The 19,298-nt window shown below is 42.8% G+C and overlaps 1 protein-coding gene across 1 annotated transcript in view; it reads left to right on the top strand.

The window, feature by feature from the left end:
• The first annotated feature begins 2,518 nt into the window (after positions 1–2,518).
• Positions 2,519–19,298, top strand: part of tsc22d3 (TSC22 domain family, member 3) — a 31,575-nt gene continuing 14,795 nt past the window's right edge. The window contains exon 1 of the mRNA XM_079268658.1: positions 2,519–3,170. Coding sequence (XP_079124784.1) covers positions 2,830–3,170 — 341 coding nt within the window. The 5' untranslated portion in view covers positions 2,519–2,829. The remainder of the gene's footprint in view (positions 3,171–19,298) is intronic.

The following is a 19,298-nucleotide window of genomic DNA, read 5'->3' as shown; positions in this document are numbered from 1 at the left end:
GTTCTCTATAGTGTGTAACCTTCAAAGGTTTTGCACCTCCGGCCACAACCCCAATAAGTGGTGTCAAAGCAGGTGTTTTCCATCAGCTGTCAAAGTCAAAACACCTGCAGTGATGTCACTGATTGGGTCAACCCAATTTATTCAGTGCAAATTAACCTCTTCAATATTTAATTTTTTTTTTTTTTTCACATCATTCATATGTGTGACAATAAAACTCTACTCACAGACTTAATTGCAAAAAAAAAGAAAGAAAAGGAAAGCAGCAGCATTTCCACGATGAAAGCAAGGTGGATGGGTTGTTTTGGGGGAGAAGTCAAAATAAGAAAATTCAGGCAATGCAATTATTTTGTGCATTGTCTTTTGAGAACACCTGTTTATTATTCAAATTCAACTTTAAACTTTAAGGTATAGGCCTCCAACAGTTTTGCATGAACACAGTTTCTTTTCCCAGGAGCACTGACTTTAGTTTCAACATCAAATAAGTGGTATTGATAATATGTTTAAATTGGGGATTTATTTACAACCTGTGCGATGAACTGGCTGACTTGTGTTACTTACGTCACTGGACTCTGTCCTAGTAATGTAGACGTGTCCTCCGATCTCAGAAACTACTGACTGTCCTGCCACCGGCAGTTGGTTTCAGTGTTCTGTTGCAACCAGTATTGGCAACATTCCAGCAGTTTAACTGACATGATTGCATCCAATTGTTTTGTCAAGAATCTTTTATTTACTCCCCAAATGCCCCAGTTGTACCATTATAGGTACTTTCAAAAAATACTTTTGTGATTGTTGATTTGAGCTTTAGTTTTACTGCCACGCAATTACAGAAATAACAGGTGTCTCAGTCAAATAAAATGATTGAATTCTGAGATAAAATACAAATGAATACAAATTGTAATCACGTACAGCTTTTTAAATCGTTAAAGCAGTAATTCTGTACATCCCACATGAGCTCAGCCAACCACCGTTTATTTTTTCTTCAGCATAAAGTGTTTGCCTTATCGGCTAATAATGCTCACAGAAAAGGGTTCCACGTACATCAGTGACTATTCTAACAGATTCCCACTAGAGGGCAGTCTCTACCCAAATCAGTCCTCGGCCCGTCCTTCCAAAGGCAGCCCGAGGACATCGTTACACACTCAATAAAGCAATGGTCAGTCATTTTCTCTGCTTAATTGATCCCACTGCTAACCAACAACGCGTGGTGGGACTTTTTTTTACTGCAGCAGCCTGCCTCAGAGTGCAAAAAATTAAATTGTAATTATCTTGTTGTTTTGTTCTTGCATGACCTGTAGGCAGCATGCAGCAGACTTGTTGGTCAGCGGCCGAGGTCAGGGGCTCAGCAGTGCATTCCTCCCGGAGCTGTCTGTAGGGTTGCAATGACATTGTCCTGGTATTTATCAGGGCTTGTGAAACACTCGTCTGGAGGACAAGAACACAGCACGCTCTTACCCAACCCCAAACAAGTTGGGAACAGATATGGAACATGACTAAATCGTGAACAAACACAAGGCAGGCCTGATAAGGTAGTGTTAGGTAATGTTTATGTTTACTATGCAAGTCGAGAGCACACTGTCAGTCCCTCTCTCTCTCACACACACACACACACACACACACACACACACACACACACACACACACACACACACACACACACACACACACACACACACACACACACACACACACACACACACACACAAACATGCACAATTATACTAATGACAGTAATGTGCATTACACATTACACATTTACTATGACAATAACTTGATTTGGTACAAAAAACATGTTGTCGTAAAACAACAAGCATTGCCATCTGTATTGGTATTGTATTATGAACTCTTCAAACCTATTCACAGTCAATTCTAGAGCTAAATAATTACGATTATACAAACTTTATTTCATTGCATAATTAGCCTATGCTGATGCTACTATTGACGACATTAAACATATTCAATAGAGGCAGGCAAAATGGATGAAAGCACACAAGAAAAAAACCCCAATAAAATGCCATGCTGTCAACTCTCACTCCAAATTTTCACAAATGAGCAAAACCACAATGTCATCGTGTCGTTGTGTGTGTTCCTGCAGCCTGCCTCACTCAGCCACTCCTTGTGTCTGTCAGCATGGCAGCAGGGTGGAGTCAGCGGAGCTGCACATGTTTCAAGTAGGCTCTGAAGCTTCGCTCCCTCTCTGTCTGTCTGCCTTCCCCTCAATGCGTGCATGGCTAAGCTGAAACAGAAAAGAGGAGGGCCCAGTGTGTGTAACCAGCTATGCTTTTTACCAATCAAAGGGCTTTCCCCACCCTCTCTGACTCCATCCCTCCCTTTTTGCTCAGCCCCTCTGTCTCTAGGCACACCAACCACAGAAGAAGAAAAAAAAAAAAGTGCAGGGAAAAAAAAAGTGATAAGCAGCAAGCTGCTTCTGGGTTTTGCTTTCAAGCTCACTCCTGCTGAATCGGCGTGAGTGTGTGTGTGTGTGTGGGGCGTTCACTCTTTCTCCTGCCACAGTAGCAACACATTGCAGCAGCGTCTGCCCCGAACAAAAGGCTAAACGCAGCAGAGCCGCAGGAGGAGAAACTCAGGGATAGAAGCAGGCAGAGTGGCCCAGCGTGACTGCATCTCTCAACCTGCCATTTAGCCTTCCTGGTCCTGCAGTGGCGACACTAGACCAGCCCAGGCTGAGCTGAGGAAAACACCCTGCTCGTGTTTTGTCTTTTACTTTGTCTTTCTTTCATACACCTCAGTCTCAGTAGCCCTTTACTGAGATTCCTGCACCTACCCTTCATCACCTGGGCGTCTTTCCTTTCCATCCACCTGTGCTAAGAGATGTCAGACGATGACTGCCTCTCGCCCATTGGCCTGGACTGTTGCAGTTGCTGTCTGGACCTGGCCAATGGCTGCGACTACTCCATGGCCAGCAGTCCGGCTCGGGGCCTCGGTACTACAGGGGGCCTGCCCGGAAGCCCCACCAGCCCCAGTGTCAATCACTTTCGCCTACTCCGTAGCCAGCTGATGTACCAGAACCTGAACACGGACAAGCTGAACAACATCATGACGCAGGACTCCCTGGAATCGGTGGTGAGGGACCCCTGCTTCCTGCTGAACGAGGGCATCTGCAACAGCAACATTGACCAGACCATGCTGTCTATACTGCTCTTCTTCCACAGGTATGTCTGTTGTTTGCTCAGCTGACAGGTACACGCTTATCTGATAAGATTACGACTTAATATAGAGGCTGATGTCATTAGGACATGAAATTTGAACTTGTTCTGAAAGTTATTCTCTTTGGAACATTTAGTACGAAGTCCAGCTTTTCACTTCTACATGTGCATGTCTCAAATCACAATACGGGAAGAGAGGTAAACAAAATCGAAGCTAAAAAGAACGCTTAATAAATACAGTTCTTCTGAAGCAACAGTTTGTGAGGAAGAGAATGTCCTACTACAAAGTTGCTGTCAGTCGGATAATTAGTTTGGCAGCTTGCATTCAATGATCTCAGCCTCAAATTACCAGTTACCATCTTTCCAGTCGGCCACAGTTTTGACCGTCGCTGAACTCCTGAACCCGAGCCAGAAGTTATTGTCCAGTGTTTACTTTGAGAAGCTGTGATTATGTATTGGTCTGTTTGGTTGTCGGAGCAGTAAAATGCAGAGATCTAGAAGGGAAACGGCAGTAAACACGACACAAACCTGTTATCATCGTAAGAGTCACCTTTGAATGTCATATACTCTGAAGTTGTCATCATCTGTGCCAGTAAAACAGAGATATGTGTTAAAGGACATAACAAATATCTCAGACATACGTATGTTGAATGATACTCTCTCAATAAAAGAGGGGTTTTCTTTTTGGTTCATGGTGGTGTACAGAAGGAATCTTGTTACTGGAAGTGACAGACTGACTTTTAGCGCCGTTGAGTTTTTTCCTCATTTCCATTTCCTCATTATAAGAAGCATGTACAACTAGTTCTTGTTCCATTGACATTTAATGGGAAACATTTCATTTCAACCAAATATTTAAAAAAGTATTCACGTAAAAAAAGTCTGAATTACTACTACTGAATTACATTAATTCTAATTTATGTTTTTTTTTCTTCTTTTTTAGGAAGGCAGCATAATACAACATGTTATAACATAAGGTGCTTACTCTGTGAATTCTTTAAAAAATAATAATATTATTAAGTGACCTCTCTCAGGTAAAATCTCATATTTGGTCAGAAAGAAAGTCTGTGATGGTGTTTACCCAGATAAGATGTGCCTGGAACAGTAATGGTGTTTGTTATAGATTCAGTTAATTGCAGATGTCATCACATCAGCAATGTTCTGTTGCCAAGAGGTATTATCAGTACTTTATCAGAGTTATCCAGGAGCCAAGCTGCCAAATAAGTTACATTTTAACCAGCCTTAACTTTGCTGTATATTTGACATACTGTTCATATCTGCTGTGGTGATGATTGATTATTAGACCATACAATAGAAGTAAAACCATTTACTGTGCGCAACTTGATTCTGCAGCTTTTAGCTGTCGATACTTATCAGTGCAGCATTGGGCAGTTAGAAAAAAGCTTTTGTTTTTAATACCCGACACATTGCAGTCTACAGCAGGGTTTAACTCTGGCTGACGCACTCGCTTTAGTTTTCCATCTTACATAACAACGCGTTAAATTCTCTTTAATTTGACACGGTTTTGGGGGATATCGTTCTTGCTGTGGAGCTGCGTTAGTCAATGAAGGAACAGACTGTTCTTGATTTATTGACGATAGCGAGGGTATGTCGTTATGATTCTGAGGATGAAGAACAAGGGGTGGAGAAACTTTGGATTCGGACTGCAGCTCAATACTTTGAACATGTTCGTAGGCTTGAAGTTGTACTTGGAGATGCTCAGGTGAGTTATTATTCACTGTATTCAGTGTATACAGTGTCATGAGTAATGCCTGCCGGCAGGGCTTATTTAAAGGTGTAACAGTGTTTGTCTGCTCCGCTGTTCAGACTTTGTCATAATGACACAGCGTTTTCGCTTCATGCTTTTCTTCACCAACCACAGAGTTACATATCTTGATCTCGTTCACCTTATCTATTCATGTCAAAAATGTATCCGCAGTTCAGATGTAAAATTACACACAGGATTGGCATTTCCTTGGGGAAGAGAAAAATCCGGCTGTAAGTGCCAATGTCTTTTTTTTTACCAGAGGCAATGTGTTCACTCACGCCATGCATCTGTCTGTGTCAGCTCAACTGTTTACCTGACAAACAGAATCTATAAGCAGAACACTTTGTTCCTGAAGCTGCCCTTCTCAAGAGGGAATCGCAGACACGGATCATGTGGCTTTCGTGGATAAGCTTTCTCGCAGGATTTAAACATTGATTTCAAACGTGTGCCCTTTACGTTTTTTCCATGCAGAAACACAAACGCACTCATTCATTCACGCATGTGCTTGCAGTCTAATCCTGTCAGTTGAAGCAAGAAAGCGGCCTTGCTAAGCCGAGGTTTGCACAAGTTCATCGATTTTATTTGAGTGCATGCTTCGAAGGGGCCCGGCTCCCGATGAAAGCCTGGCCGAGGTTTATACTGTGACCTCACCCTGGGTGGTCAATCTGCCGAGCAGCCATCACACCCATTTGCCACTTGTTAGCAGAATGAGAGGTTCAGCATAGCCCGGGGAAGCATGCCAGGACATCTTTTGGGCTCGTTGAATACCAGTGAGAGGCAGAGGCTGTGGCCAGCAAAGTTGTTATGTAAATGATTCGAGGGTCACAGAAATGTGCTCAGAGAGTTTGGCGTTTGAGGCAGAGACCTGTGATGAAACCAGAGAAAATGTGTTGATTTACTTTGAGGCTTAGAGAGCCACACTTGCAAAGAGAGAGGCACTCTTCCACACCTTCACCTCAGGCAGTCAGTCTGTACTCAGCAGTCACTAAACACCATCACATGGCAGCGATCACACAGGACTTCAGGTCTTTGACCAGTCAGTCAGTAAGCAGTCAAAATAACAAAGGGAAAATAACTTAACGGCAGCACAGACGATGTCACAAAGTGTCAAAGACCTCATGAAAGAGTTTTTCTCTGCAGCAGCAACCAATGTGACCACATGACAGGGCTGAAGAAGCGTTTGCACACTTCAGCCTGCAGAGCTCCCTCCAGGTTCATGGACAAGACAAGAGAAATGCATTTAGTAGAGTGTCCGCAACAGCCACTGTTGTAATGTTTCATCGATGAATACAAACCACAATCATCCAACCCCTCGTCGAGACTGCAAACATGTCAGGTATGTTTCTCCCTCGCACGTCTTACGCAACAGATCCGCTCTCATTTGAATCCATACGGCTGTCTGCACCGGCTCTGTGCAGGTTTGCGTGCCAACTGCGTCTCACAGGTGTAACCACGACCTGAGGTGTTTTACGCGTCAAGTCTATTTCTCCCATCTTACGTGCGTACACGCAAGATCAGAGTCAGCGCTCGGTCCAGTTTGTCATTTGCTAAGCGGTAGTTACACATACATAAATACACGCACGCAATTGACTTATCTAGGCGTGAAAATGAATGGAGGAACAATAATTCATCCGTATGGAAGCAAGAGTCCAAACTGAAGCAGTTATTGATAACTTGTGGGCCCTAGCGGCTGGTTAAGAGTAGTGAGGAGTCAGCAGCCATTGAGGGAGTAACACAATAAAACAAAAAGTGTGAATCACCGCAACCAAGGGAGTGCCTTGAGGAAAGACTTATAAATGAACACAAAAAAATTATGCTGGTTGGTCCAGCAGTGTGTGAGATTAGCTGTGGACAGACAGACAGAAACAGAGATGGACACGCACAGACACGGCTGAATACATACGGGAATCTTCTGGAGGAGACAATAACAAGTGTCTGCAAGAAGTTGCATGGCTGAAATGAATTTCCGGATTGGAGATGAGGTTCACATCGTGTCACCTGTTCGTGCGTTGTATGATAAATTGTCAGTGAAAGGATTCTGATGGGGAAGTTTATAACCTCTTTTAGGTTTGATGTTCTGATGTGACATAAGTATGTATTCTTCTAACACTCTTACAAGCCTAGGCCTCATTACAGTGTTAAACGTTCCTCACTTTGGCCTGAGATGATCTTTGGCTTCGGTCCAGTTGACGACTGAACATGACCGAGCCCCTCCCACAACGGAGTGGAGACAGGATCCAGCTGTGTCAGAGACCCCACTGCACTTTAAAGCTTCACCCTGTGATCAAAACATAAAACACGAAATAGCATTGCGAAGTCCAAGACCTACATTTGGTGATCCACTGTGGAGGTTAGGGATAGTGTATTTTCCATGTGTAAGCCATCCAGGAATCCATACAAATGCATATTTAACAATTCTAACAATTCCCAAAAGTAAAATGATGTCTGTGAAACTACAGGAGATGTTTGCAAGCCAGAAAAACAACTTCCATCTCAGTCTGCATTATTGCTTAATAAGTCGGTTTGATATTTTAGTTTTAGTACATTTCGGTCATTCAATTCTCTACAATACAATATGATAATAAGGTTATACCTTCTTTATCTTGGATATGACTGTAGAGGGACCTGTTGAAATAATTTACATGTAGGTCACACCTATAAAAAATATCTCCTATCAGTCAAGGTAGAGCTGAATACAGGGCAGCTCTGCCTGCATAGTTTGAGGGCAAACATTTGCATAAAAGACTAGTTATAAAAGAGACACACACTTTTGGAGAAGTTACAGCGATCATAGTGCACCCAGTTCCATGCCCTTCTCTGGATGTGCTTGTTGTGTACAAATGCTTTCTAGACTTCCTGCGTTACTATTGAAACGTGGGTGTAAACAACGTGTATTCAGGCTTGTTCTGCAGACAACATTGTGACGGTATGGAAACACACACATCAGGTAGGGACGGGAAGACGTTAGGGGTGGGAATTGCCAGAGATCTCGCGATACGATATTATCGCGATACTTGGGATACGATATTATCGCGATATTGCGATATTCTGAGTATTGTGATAACATATATTGCGATTTATTACTTTTTTCAACTTCAAATTATGTCCCCAAAGGAAAACTGTGTCAACAACATGTTTTATCTGAGTTCTTTCTCTGATGTCTCCATCTTTGTTTCGACCAACTTCCCACCAATCACGCACGCAGACCCGGCACCTCTGCTGACCTCGCCAGAAAACAACTCAACACCATCTGGTGGACTGAAAAGGCAATTGATTTGATTTTTAAAATTTAAAAAAAAATTGTTTATAGAATAAAAGATCGATACTTGGCGTCCGTGTATCGATATAATATCGCCACGCAAAATATCGCGATACTATGCTGTATCGATTTTCCCCCCACCCCTAGAAGACGTAAGGATAAGGCAAACAAAACAGTGCTTCCTCTGTATTCTCCACCGCTGTAAAATTGGCAGACAGATGCTATACAATGAAAAGCATCTTCAGAGTATCGGCCACACTCATCACAAACATACAGCACAATTAAGGCACCCATTGCCTGTGAATTACCATAAGATACGACCAGCTGTAACAGTCGAAGGGATCAGAGTGAATCTGCACCAGTGTTGAAATTCAAACTTCACATCCCTTCTACTGCTACAACGCAATCACGAAGACAGAGAGCAGCATGATCTAAAGGTATGCATAGATACAACACAATCCATTGCGAGTGAGGCTGTTTTGCCCACATAAAAGGCGAATACATGATAAAGACATCGTTGCTGATGACAGCCCCTGTATCCAATTACATTGTCTTTGATCCAAGCTCTTCTTTGCAACAAAATGAAATTGTGTAACTTGGTGGAAAAATGGGTCCGACAGAAGTTTGCAGAGAGTTACATAACTGCATGGGTTGCAGGTGGCAGGAGACACAGATGCGGACCATATAACAGGGATTAGTGGTGAGAAGGCAGAGGGAAGTATGTTGGGGTGGAAGAACAGATTCATGGCCAGGCAAGTCTTAGGAGTCAATCCGTAACAAACAAAGGCCACAAAGGCGAGGTCTAAGCAACGTCAGGGCAGGGAGTGGGAGAGCTACAGGGAGAGGCAGCTGGAGAGAGAGCGTCAGCGACAGACAAACGGCCAGACAGGAGGCCGTTGCAAAGACGAAACATAGACAGGACTTGCTAAAAATAGTGTGCTGTTGACGTTAGATAGAACTCTGATATGTATGAGGACTGCAGACGTCTGTGGTTAAAGTCACAACCTTTTTCTGTAGTTAAAGGAAGTCGTTCTTTAGGGGGCAGCAGGAAGCGAAAAGCTATAATACGTGTTTGTTTTACAGATGTTTTTATGGGTTCCCTAAATAACACAGGCTTTAAACCACTTCTGTGTTGAAAAGAGACAGAGCAAGAGATTGATTCACAATATTAGTAATTCCTAGATTTTCAAACACATGTTTGGTATTTGGTGTGTTTGCCCCGCGGCGCAGCCCTGTGCTTGATTTTATCACTGAGGGAGCAATTTAAAGAGGGATGTACAATAATGACTTGTTAATGGACCTCTTGAGTTACAGCCCTGTTGTGTTGAGACTGTGTGAACAGGCTGCTCTTGGTGCCGTGCCAGTAGATGCCTGGAACCTCTGTTGACTGGTTTGCGTGCAAGTGTATTTGTATGTATATGTGTGGGTATATGCGAGTACTCTACATACCTCCACTAGTGGATTCAACACGGTCTTATTTCTATAAAGTGGGTATCAAGTTGTACAACACACATTTACCCCGAAACTTAATTCCCAATGCAACTTAATCTTTTGGAGACAGGGCTGTCCAAACACCACTTCAGCAGACATATCAGTGTGTGTCAACTGGGAAACACACAGACACACCCTGTACCATCGTTTGATGCAACCTCCTGTGTACGGCTCTGCATGTCTTAACCAACACCGCTACGGTTCTGTATTTGGTTTCCCCTAGCAACACATTAACATCATTTGCCAATCATGTTGCAGTCACAGTAACTCTTTCTCTGCACTTTACTTTGATCGCTGCAAACGTTTCTTTCTGTGTTAATGACCTTTTATATGATGGTTATAAGAACCAGAGAATCTTACATTCCCCGCCCCTTTAATAGAGTTATGTTACTTTGTTGTTTTACACAATACAACAGACCCATCACATTTCTAACAAGTTCCATAAAGTGTTTTTGACAGATAATTCAATACTAATATAATACTAAGATATAATACAAGGTCTGGCAATATTCAATATTTTTCTAATTGACAATTAATCCCATTAAAAATACAATGAAGTGATCCTACTTACAAGTGTTATTTATGTTGCTAAAACCTTATATAGCTAATCCTCTGTGCCATAGGGCTCCATTGTTCTCCAAAAACGTTTTGGGAAATGATCACATACATCGCCCTACTGCTGTAAATCCTTGACGAAAAATAGTCCCCAAAAAGACACCATACACTCTTGTTTGAGAAACATTTACATGAGGAATTACATAACCTTTCTTAAAAATGAAACTGTACATTCATGAGCTGTTTTTAAATCAGTATGTTTTCAGTATGAACAAATGGGCATGTGGCTGACAGAACAGGGAAAGATAGACTCATGGATTGTTGATTTTGGTCTTTTCATGGGAATTGTTGACAATAACAATTACAGCCACCCCTATTCTGTTAGTCATTAGAAAGGCTCCATGGTGACCTTGATAGCAAATATGTTTTTTAAATTCTTAAGCCCTTCAATCTTTGAATCAAACAACCCTGTCCTCATTGACAGCTGCAAGGGTAAGGAATGAGTAACTTATCTGTCTGTGCTGAAGACGTGAGAAACACTCTATGGCAACGCACACACGCACACACACACACACACACACACACACACACACACACACACACACACACACACACACACACACACACACACACACACACACACACACACACACACATATAAACACACTTACTGTACAGTATACAGTACACAAAGGTGACCCAGCATTATGCTGTTGTTGACACGTCACCACAGAATCCAGCTAAGCTCCTTTGTCCTGAGAGACAGAGTGGAGATGCAGGACGGTATGTACCAGAGGTGGATTATAAATCCATAAGTAACTCATAACATTCGTCATCTGAGTCAAATCCTCAACATGTGCTGGGAAACACTTCAAGAAAGGATTCACCTCTAAACGTATTTGGACACAATGTGATTGTGGAAAAATTACCCAAAAAGTAATTTTGACAAAAGTCATTAAACACATGAAAAAGAGATCCAACATGTATCATACAAGTGCTTTGATCAGCCAGAATCGACTTATCTTCATAAAATACATTAAATATACACCTACCCTAATAATAAAACACAAAAGTAATTCAATGGAAGTGAAAAATAAAAGTGTCACGCTCTGATCAAGGACGTACTGGGCTCTTTGTGTTGTGGTCATGGAGCAAAATGTGTCCAGAATAATGTCGTATACAAACAAATAATGAAGAATTCCTGGAGCAAGTACATGCAAAATAAGTATGAATTTCAGAACAATGAAAAGAAGGAAGCATTATTTAAAAAACTAAATATTCCACAAATACTTCAAAAGAGGGAAGCAGTACCGCCCATCCATTAAACCCTTTCTTCTTCTTCTTCTTCTTCTTCTTCTTCTTCTTCTTCTTCTTCTTCTTCTTCTTCTTCTTCTTCTTCTTCTTCTTCTTCTTCTTCTTCTTCTTCTTCTTCTTCTTCTTCTTCTTCTTCTTCCATGCTTCATGTTTGTGGAACTCTCTAAGTCCTTCCCTCTTTTATTTTCCACATCTCTTGCTTCTGTCATTATCTTTTCCTCCCTCTCTCTGTCTTTCTTCTTCTTCATTCTTTCTCCATCTCAGTTGTTTTTGTCTGTGAGACTTATATAAGTCTGAGGGAAAGGGGAGGGGGGGGGGCAGTGACCATGGCTTGTGCCAGCGACCTTATCTGTTTGGATCATGGCGCCTATTTAGATAATAAGGCAGCCTGTCAACACTTTCATCACGCACACTCCCACACACACAGCCCTGTATTTGAGGGTGAGTTATGGTGTCATACAGTCAATATGTGACAATTACACAAGGCGTTTTTCTCTTTTCATCAGACTGCAGCTCGCACTCGACAACCTGCGCCTTCAGACAGGCAACGGAAAATATGTGTATTGTCTTCAGTATAGTTCATGGTGTAGATGCAGGGAAGCTGAAATAATGGAGTTATAAGAGTTGCACACTCTGTACCACCCAGGCTGAGCGCTGCACTCACATTTTCATTCTGTGCTATTTTCAATGGCAAGGTTTGGGTTTCCCACTCTGCCTTTCTTCTTACTCTGCATGAGAAGTGAGAATGTGGTAACCCACCCTGCTACTACGGGCCAAGTTAAAGTTTGGCTGAGGTGAAGAACAGTAGATCTGGAGTGAAAACAAATGTTTTTCATGTCCAGACCATAAAAGTTTGACTGACTTTAAACATGCATCCAAAGTGAAATAGTTTGTTCTGAAACTCAACATTACATTTTATTTTTTTCCCCCCAGCATCGCTTAGAAGTATACTGGCAGACTTCATTTCAGATTCATGATGCTTATTCCATCTGTTTCTCTCTGGACGCCTGTTCCATAATCCCAAGTGCTGTTGTCAGTTTGTCTCTTACCACAATAGTCTGCGACACAATGCAGCCAGACGCTGCTTTTGTGGAATGGGACTGAGCCAAGCCTATCATTAGCCTTATCTTATTCTCTTATTCTCCCTGGGCACTATTCACATGCAGGTTGGGTACATGATGTATCCTGGGTGCACACACACACACACACACACTCTCTCTCTCTCTCTCTCTCTCTCTCTCTCTCTCTCTCTCTCTCTCTCTCTCACACACACATAGTGACACACGTACACAAAGGGACTAAAGTGCAGGAAAATTAGAAAGCACATCAGAAATCATCTTTTCTCAGCTCAGAGCAGCCTTATCAAATATCCATGAGTGTGCATACACACACACACACACACAGCCACACAAACACTGCTGTGTTTCCCCCTGCAGGGCACAGAGCTAGTATTAGACATACTTTAGCAACGGTGTTGCCACAGCCCATTACTGAGAAGTGCTCATAGTGTCTGGGAAAGAAAACAATTACTTCTCAGAGCTTCTGCAGGTCATGAGGACATGCTTTCCGGAACACAGGAATGGTTGCAGCACTAGGACCAATCACGTGTTACATTTTTTTTAAGTTGCTGAACATCTGCAGGTTAGGCAACATGCTGTGCTTCTGTGTTCAGTAAACAATTCGGAGTTCTTGGGGTGGATGTGCAATCTAACAGAGAAGAAGAGTAATGTTTCCCAGACGTGACGCTCTCGTAATGCAATGGGCAAATGGTAAGTGTTTGGTCCGAAGGAGCATGAACACAGGGAGCATATGTCAAACTCAGTTAAGCAGCATTACGTTGTTTCGGCCCGTTAAACAATTATGGAATGTGGGTGTTTAAAAAATAAATTTGTAATTGGATTTATAATGGAGTTTCTGACATCTGCTTCCCATCACACAATCATATCCCTAATTTAATCTACAGTACCTGAGTGGTGTTTCAACACGCCTCACCTTAACCTCACTGTCATCCATAATTGCATCATTCATTTGGGCTTTTGCACAACATTGAGAGGATAAGAAAGAATAAGCAAGTGAGAGAGTTAACACAGCTGTCTCGCTGGGAGCAGAACATTTTAGGCAACCTGCTCACGCCCTGGTGCAATGAGTTTGTTTCATCGGATGGATCTAGGTTTGCAAAAAAACGTCCTTGCTAAATCAAGAAAACATTCATTTTTTTCTGCGGGCAGAGGCAGTGCTTGGTAGAAATTGAATTTAATAGAACTGCCACTCTGAGTTACAGTTAACAGTGTACATGCTCTAAAAGAAAAAAAGCCAAATGACAGGCACATCCAAATGAACCATAATCAAACTCAGACTTCAGTGTAATGAATATGGTTCGTTACTGCATCCAAATTTCCAAACTCTCATTGGCTTCAAGTGTTCCTGCACAGCTGGAGAGGAGCTCAGGAAAACAGAAGAAACTGCAAAACGAAAAAAGAAAAAAAATGTACCGGTAATGCAGCAGAGACCTCCAAATGTTCAGATTGTTTTCCAGGAAGGGCAAGTGTAGTTATCATGGTGAGTCACCGACCATGAACAAATAAAGCTGTTGCTATGGGCAGTTTATTGCATACAACCATGGCTCTTAATATCAAGTCAGTTCCCCTCCCGACAACTTTAGAGGTTTGCTGGTTTAAGGACCAGTTTGGTCCCAGTTGCAGGCTGAAAAGGTGGAGCTGTTCCACGAGGCCCTTTTTCGCCCCGTGGATGCCTTTCTGGCAGACAAAAGCCTGCGAGAGAGAAAAGAGAAAAATAAACGAGTGTTTGCCAAGTTTCAGTGATTTTTTTCTGGCTGTTCCCCAGCAGAGATAGAGAGAAAGAGAGAGGGAGAGAGAGAGAGACGAGCAGAATTAAATGAGCGAAAATACCAAGATGCATCCTGTCCAAGAGCGATTTTCTGTCCTTGCGTTGCCGTGTTTAAAAGAAGCAGTTGTACCATGGAGCGGGCCGGGCCGGTCGTATCTGATCCCCTGTCATTTTACTGTGCCATCACAAGCAGCAATTAGCACCAGTGACATTAAATGACCTCTTTCTGCATTCCTTCCAGTACGGTGTCATGGAGAGCAATGAGTCACAGATCATCATTATGTTTGCATGCTGTGGTGCTTACACAGTCTGGGTTTAGGCTAAACAACGACCCTCTGAAAGCGTGTAGATGTTTGTGCTGTAGAGTAATAGATGCTGGGCTCAGGAACCAGCAAGGCCAATGCCAAGAAAGTGTGGGACTCGGGGAGGAATGTTGATGAATGCTGAAACTCTCTTCCCCTCCCTTTCTTTGTGTATTCCTCTCAACTGTCCCTCGCACACTCTTGTGCATATACTCGTCCACACACACCCACACACACACACTCACATATTCAATCCGGGCCTCCATCCACGTCCCTGACACAAGTCTTTCAGGGGCCTGCAATGCACACAAAGGCTTCCTATAAGGGGAAGTGGAGCCTGCACCGCTAGAGAGAGAGAAAAGAGTGACATTTATGGAACACTCGAGGTCGCAACCTTTCGTTACTTGCGAGCCGACGGTGTGGAAGTGAGCTGGGATCAGGAGGTCTTCTGACATCAGTAGGAGCGTCTTTTGCTGTAGAAGAGCTTGAGCTGAGCAGGGAGACAGTTGACCCCCTTTTAAACTAAACAGTTACAGCTCGGTGCTCAGGTCACCCGAAACAAGTCAAGAAAATAGAGTTTCTAGAGGTGCAGATTCAAATCCAAAGCAGCAAATATGCAACAAATGAGGTATGGTGCCATTTTCCACAATATAAACTATCTTTTTAATTTGGAGCACTATTTAAGGAGCAGTTCGTGCCTGAGGGTAAATCCAAGTAGCATATGGGGGATGAGGATCCTCTTTGGGTTGGAGCGATTAATCGGCGAACGTTCTGACCCTCCAACCATGAATAATTTGTGGGTCTACTGGCTGAGCGCTGAGTCATTTTCTCACCCGAGGTTGCATTAGAAACAAACAGAAGTGTTGGAAAAACACTGGCTTCAATGCTCTTTCCATGATTTTATCAGCAGAATTATCACTTTAAATCGAGATGAATGTGTCATGATCTGATCCATTTAGTGGTTTGGTGTATTTCTAGGACTCTATTTGTTCACGGGCCCACTTCCCAGCCCTTTGGAGGGAGAGGATGCTATTGTAGCTCATATCAGTGGGAAATTCAGAGAAACACCCTGATGAAAAAACAAAGTCCCTTGCTGTTATTCTTTGACAGCTAGCAAGGGCTTGATATGAAAGAATAAAAACAGAAAGACAAGCTGGATACTTCCTCCTTTTGATATTCAAATATGTAGAAAATCATATCAGATTCAGACAAGGCAGCACTTGTCCCCGTGAGTACAATAATATCTCGGCCATTGCATTGAAAACAGCATCGTTAAGCGCCTCTCCTGGGGCCCGTCTTTTGAGGTGAGACTCTCATTTCCAAATTGTTTGTCCAAAGACAAATTTCCCCTTCACGACAAATTTCCCCTTGGGGATGAATAAAGTACTTTTCTATTCTATTCTATTAATTTGCCCTCATGTTGGCATCTTAACTGGCATTTGAATTTTATTCGAAAACAGATCAGTTTAGCCAAGGCCTGAGCACATTGGTGAAATGTTCACATAGTAACTCTTCTTTGCATATCACATTGCCCTGCAGTCTAAACAGTCAATGGCACCCGCTGCCTGTCACCAACACAAAGAGTCGTGCAGTGGGACAGATTAAAGACTTAGATTCAGCTTATGATGTCGTCCCCGTGATAAGAGGCTAACGAGTTTTGCAGATGTCTGCACTGTTGCTGCGGAACAACATTCTACTGAACCAGCTCTAAGATGTGTCATCATATAAACACAGGTGGGGTTGTTATCTGGCATACCTAACTATCACTCATCGTTAGAACACAATGCTGAATCATCGTGTCCATGGTATCGTTGCTTCCAAAGAAAATGCTGAACCTTCTAAAATGGTGTTTTCACATGACAGTGTTTCTCTGAGGCTTCCACCGCATCATGTGCGGCAGCAACTCACGAGATGGAACGGGCCAAAACGTTTTGCTGATTGAGTAAACCCAAAGCCAATAGGGAGTCATTTTAGTCAGATTTGAGGCCTTTGCCAGATTAAGACTATCGCTCTCTCTCTTTTGCAAACAAACCTGCATGCCCCTCCCCCCCCCCCCCCATATCGCAAGGTAACCATGTTTTTTTTTAAAGTTTACCGAAAGAACTGGGAGTACAGCCAAAGCCAGAGGAAACACTGGCCAACAATAGCTGTGAAAGCCCTCTCCTCCCTCCCTTTTTCTCCTCCCCCTCTTCATGTCTCGCCCTCATTTTTGCATTTCCCTGTTTTGGTGGCTCCCTGCTCAGTCACCAACACAAAGCAAAGGGCTGTCCTCGGGCTGCAGAGCGCAGACAGACAGTATCTGGTGAACTGAGGACAGGCGATACCGTGGATTCTTGTTACTGCACAAATTTGACTTTCTGCCTTTTTTTTTTCTTTTTATATACAGACAGACAGCTTTGATGGAAGAGCTGAGAGAGAATAGAAATCAAAATAACACGACATGAATGCTAATATTCTGTAGTCACACAGTGACACAGTGTCCTTTTAGTCAAATAGAGGAAATACTGCTTCAAAATGTGGTTCGCTGTATCTATGTTACAGGAAATATGCATATCTTGCAGTCATGGGCGTGTCAGTGTGCCAAGTGTTAATCTGCCTGAACACAGGTCATTCATGAGATGTACATAAGATATCTGCTCATTCACACACATACACATGTCTACTTATAATATGTGCTTCTACATGGGCTGTGTTACACAAAATCCCATCTTTTTCAGTTTAATAAAGCAGACGAAATAACAAAACTAGTTTCTGCATGGTGTGTGTGTGTGACTGAATATTTTGTACTTTTGCTTTCAGCACTGAAACAGACAGACGTTCTGCTCCGAAATGCTTTTTAATATTTTTTTTAAATAACAAGATGGAAGGGCATGATCGGGCAGCATCACTGTGTGGTCACCCTTTCTGCGTAAATACAGCTCAGAGTAAACACAAGTGTCACTGTGACCCCTCCTGCCTTGCATCCATATCCAGTACAGTCTCGCAATCACTCGCCTCTGTCCGTCAGATGGACATACATGGCACAAAGTATGACGAGACAGCTCTGAGACAGCATAATTACCTCGAGTCAGGGCTCAGGCAGACCTGGGGAATGCCAGGAAGATAGGATTTACTGCTCAGAGACTGTGTGAAAGGACAGGAATAACAATAACTGTTGGAGGGGGAGGCGTGCGGAGCAGACAGACAAGAACAAAGAGGGTGTTAGAGAACTGAAAACAAACGAGGCTGATGACACAGACAGCAGGACAAACGTCTGTACACAAGGTGGCAGGCAAGATACAAAAGTTACATGGCCAAAAATCAGATACATTCAGAAATGTGCCACTCCAACACACAACATTTAAAAACACAAGGAGCACATACTGTTACTATTTTGATTTGTATATTATAAAGGCTGCCAGGTATACCTTGCAGGCGCCACAGCGAGCTGCTTCCTCTGCGGTCGGATTATAATTACAGTCTCACCAAGAAAGCCCACCACGGCCATTAAACCGGTGTGAAGAAGACAATCAGTCCCGTAGGCTGGGAAAAACGGATAATGACTTGCCGTTTTTTACGGGGTGCATGTACTTGGTGTGTGTGTGTGTGTCATGAGTTGTCCAGTGGGTGTGGGAACCTGTGAAATACCCGCTTTCGTTTCACTTCTGCAAATCCTGACATGGTTTCTCATAACAGCCTGCATAGCGTAACTGATGTTTGTTTCGTTTACAATTCACAGGTTAATTTACTGGAATAACAAAGAGGGCCAGAGGCTTTAAATGATAAAAAAAAAAATCAGTCATCTTCATGAGAATCTATCGAGATAATAATAAATCTTATGCAGAAACCAATACGCTGAAAGGTCCAAGATCTGTGGATCCCCAGAAATGACGCAATTTAAGTTTAATCAGGCAAATACTTATTGTTACTAGATTCACTGTATGATGGATAGATTTTAGATTACAGGCCGGTAAAATGCCAAGACAGAGTTCCAACTTGGTCTCTGTCAAACACCCTGGCACATACTTGCACTTTTGTGCAATAACTCTGCAACAACAAAGTTGAGCCTGGTGTATTTCTCACATTTCATGATGCGCTGCAGCGTGCTGTGGTGTTATTATAGGGGTTGGAGCCAACGACAACCCTGGATCAGTACGCTGCTCTGGGGTGCAGTGCCTGACTGCTTGACCTCCCTGACCCCTCAGTCACTTCCTCTTTATATAAGTTTCTCTGGATAGTTTTAATTGCTTTCCAGGGAACATATTTTGAATGAATTGTACTGCTTCACCTTGCTGTGCCGTCACGGTGTAGAGTCAATACCAAGCTGATGGGAACCTTGTCCTGCAATGCTTGGACTCTGTGACTTGGGTATAGGTAAGGTGACAACTTACTGGCTCCCGGACACTGCTTACGTGGGCAAATCTGTCCATCTCCAAAACAACAGAGTGCTCTTACGTAATTCCCTACGTCAATAAGACAGATCTGATTAGAGATTTCATGTCAGCCTCAGCTATCATTCCAAAAAGATCTCAAGCATCATGTTCTCATGTTTTGATTGATGCCAGAAAATGACATTTACAGAATTGAGTCAGCTGTTTTTCCTTCGATCTCACCTCCTAGCA

The sequence above is a fragment of the Melanostigma gelatinosum genome (genome assembly GCF_949748355.1).
Source record: "Melanostigma gelatinosum genome assembly, chromosome: 5".
Taxonomy (NCBI): Eukaryota; Metazoa; Chordata; class Actinopteri; order Perciformes; family Zoarcidae; genus Melanostigma; species Melanostigma gelatinosum.
This window is presented reverse-complemented; position numbering and strand designations above follow the sequence as displayed.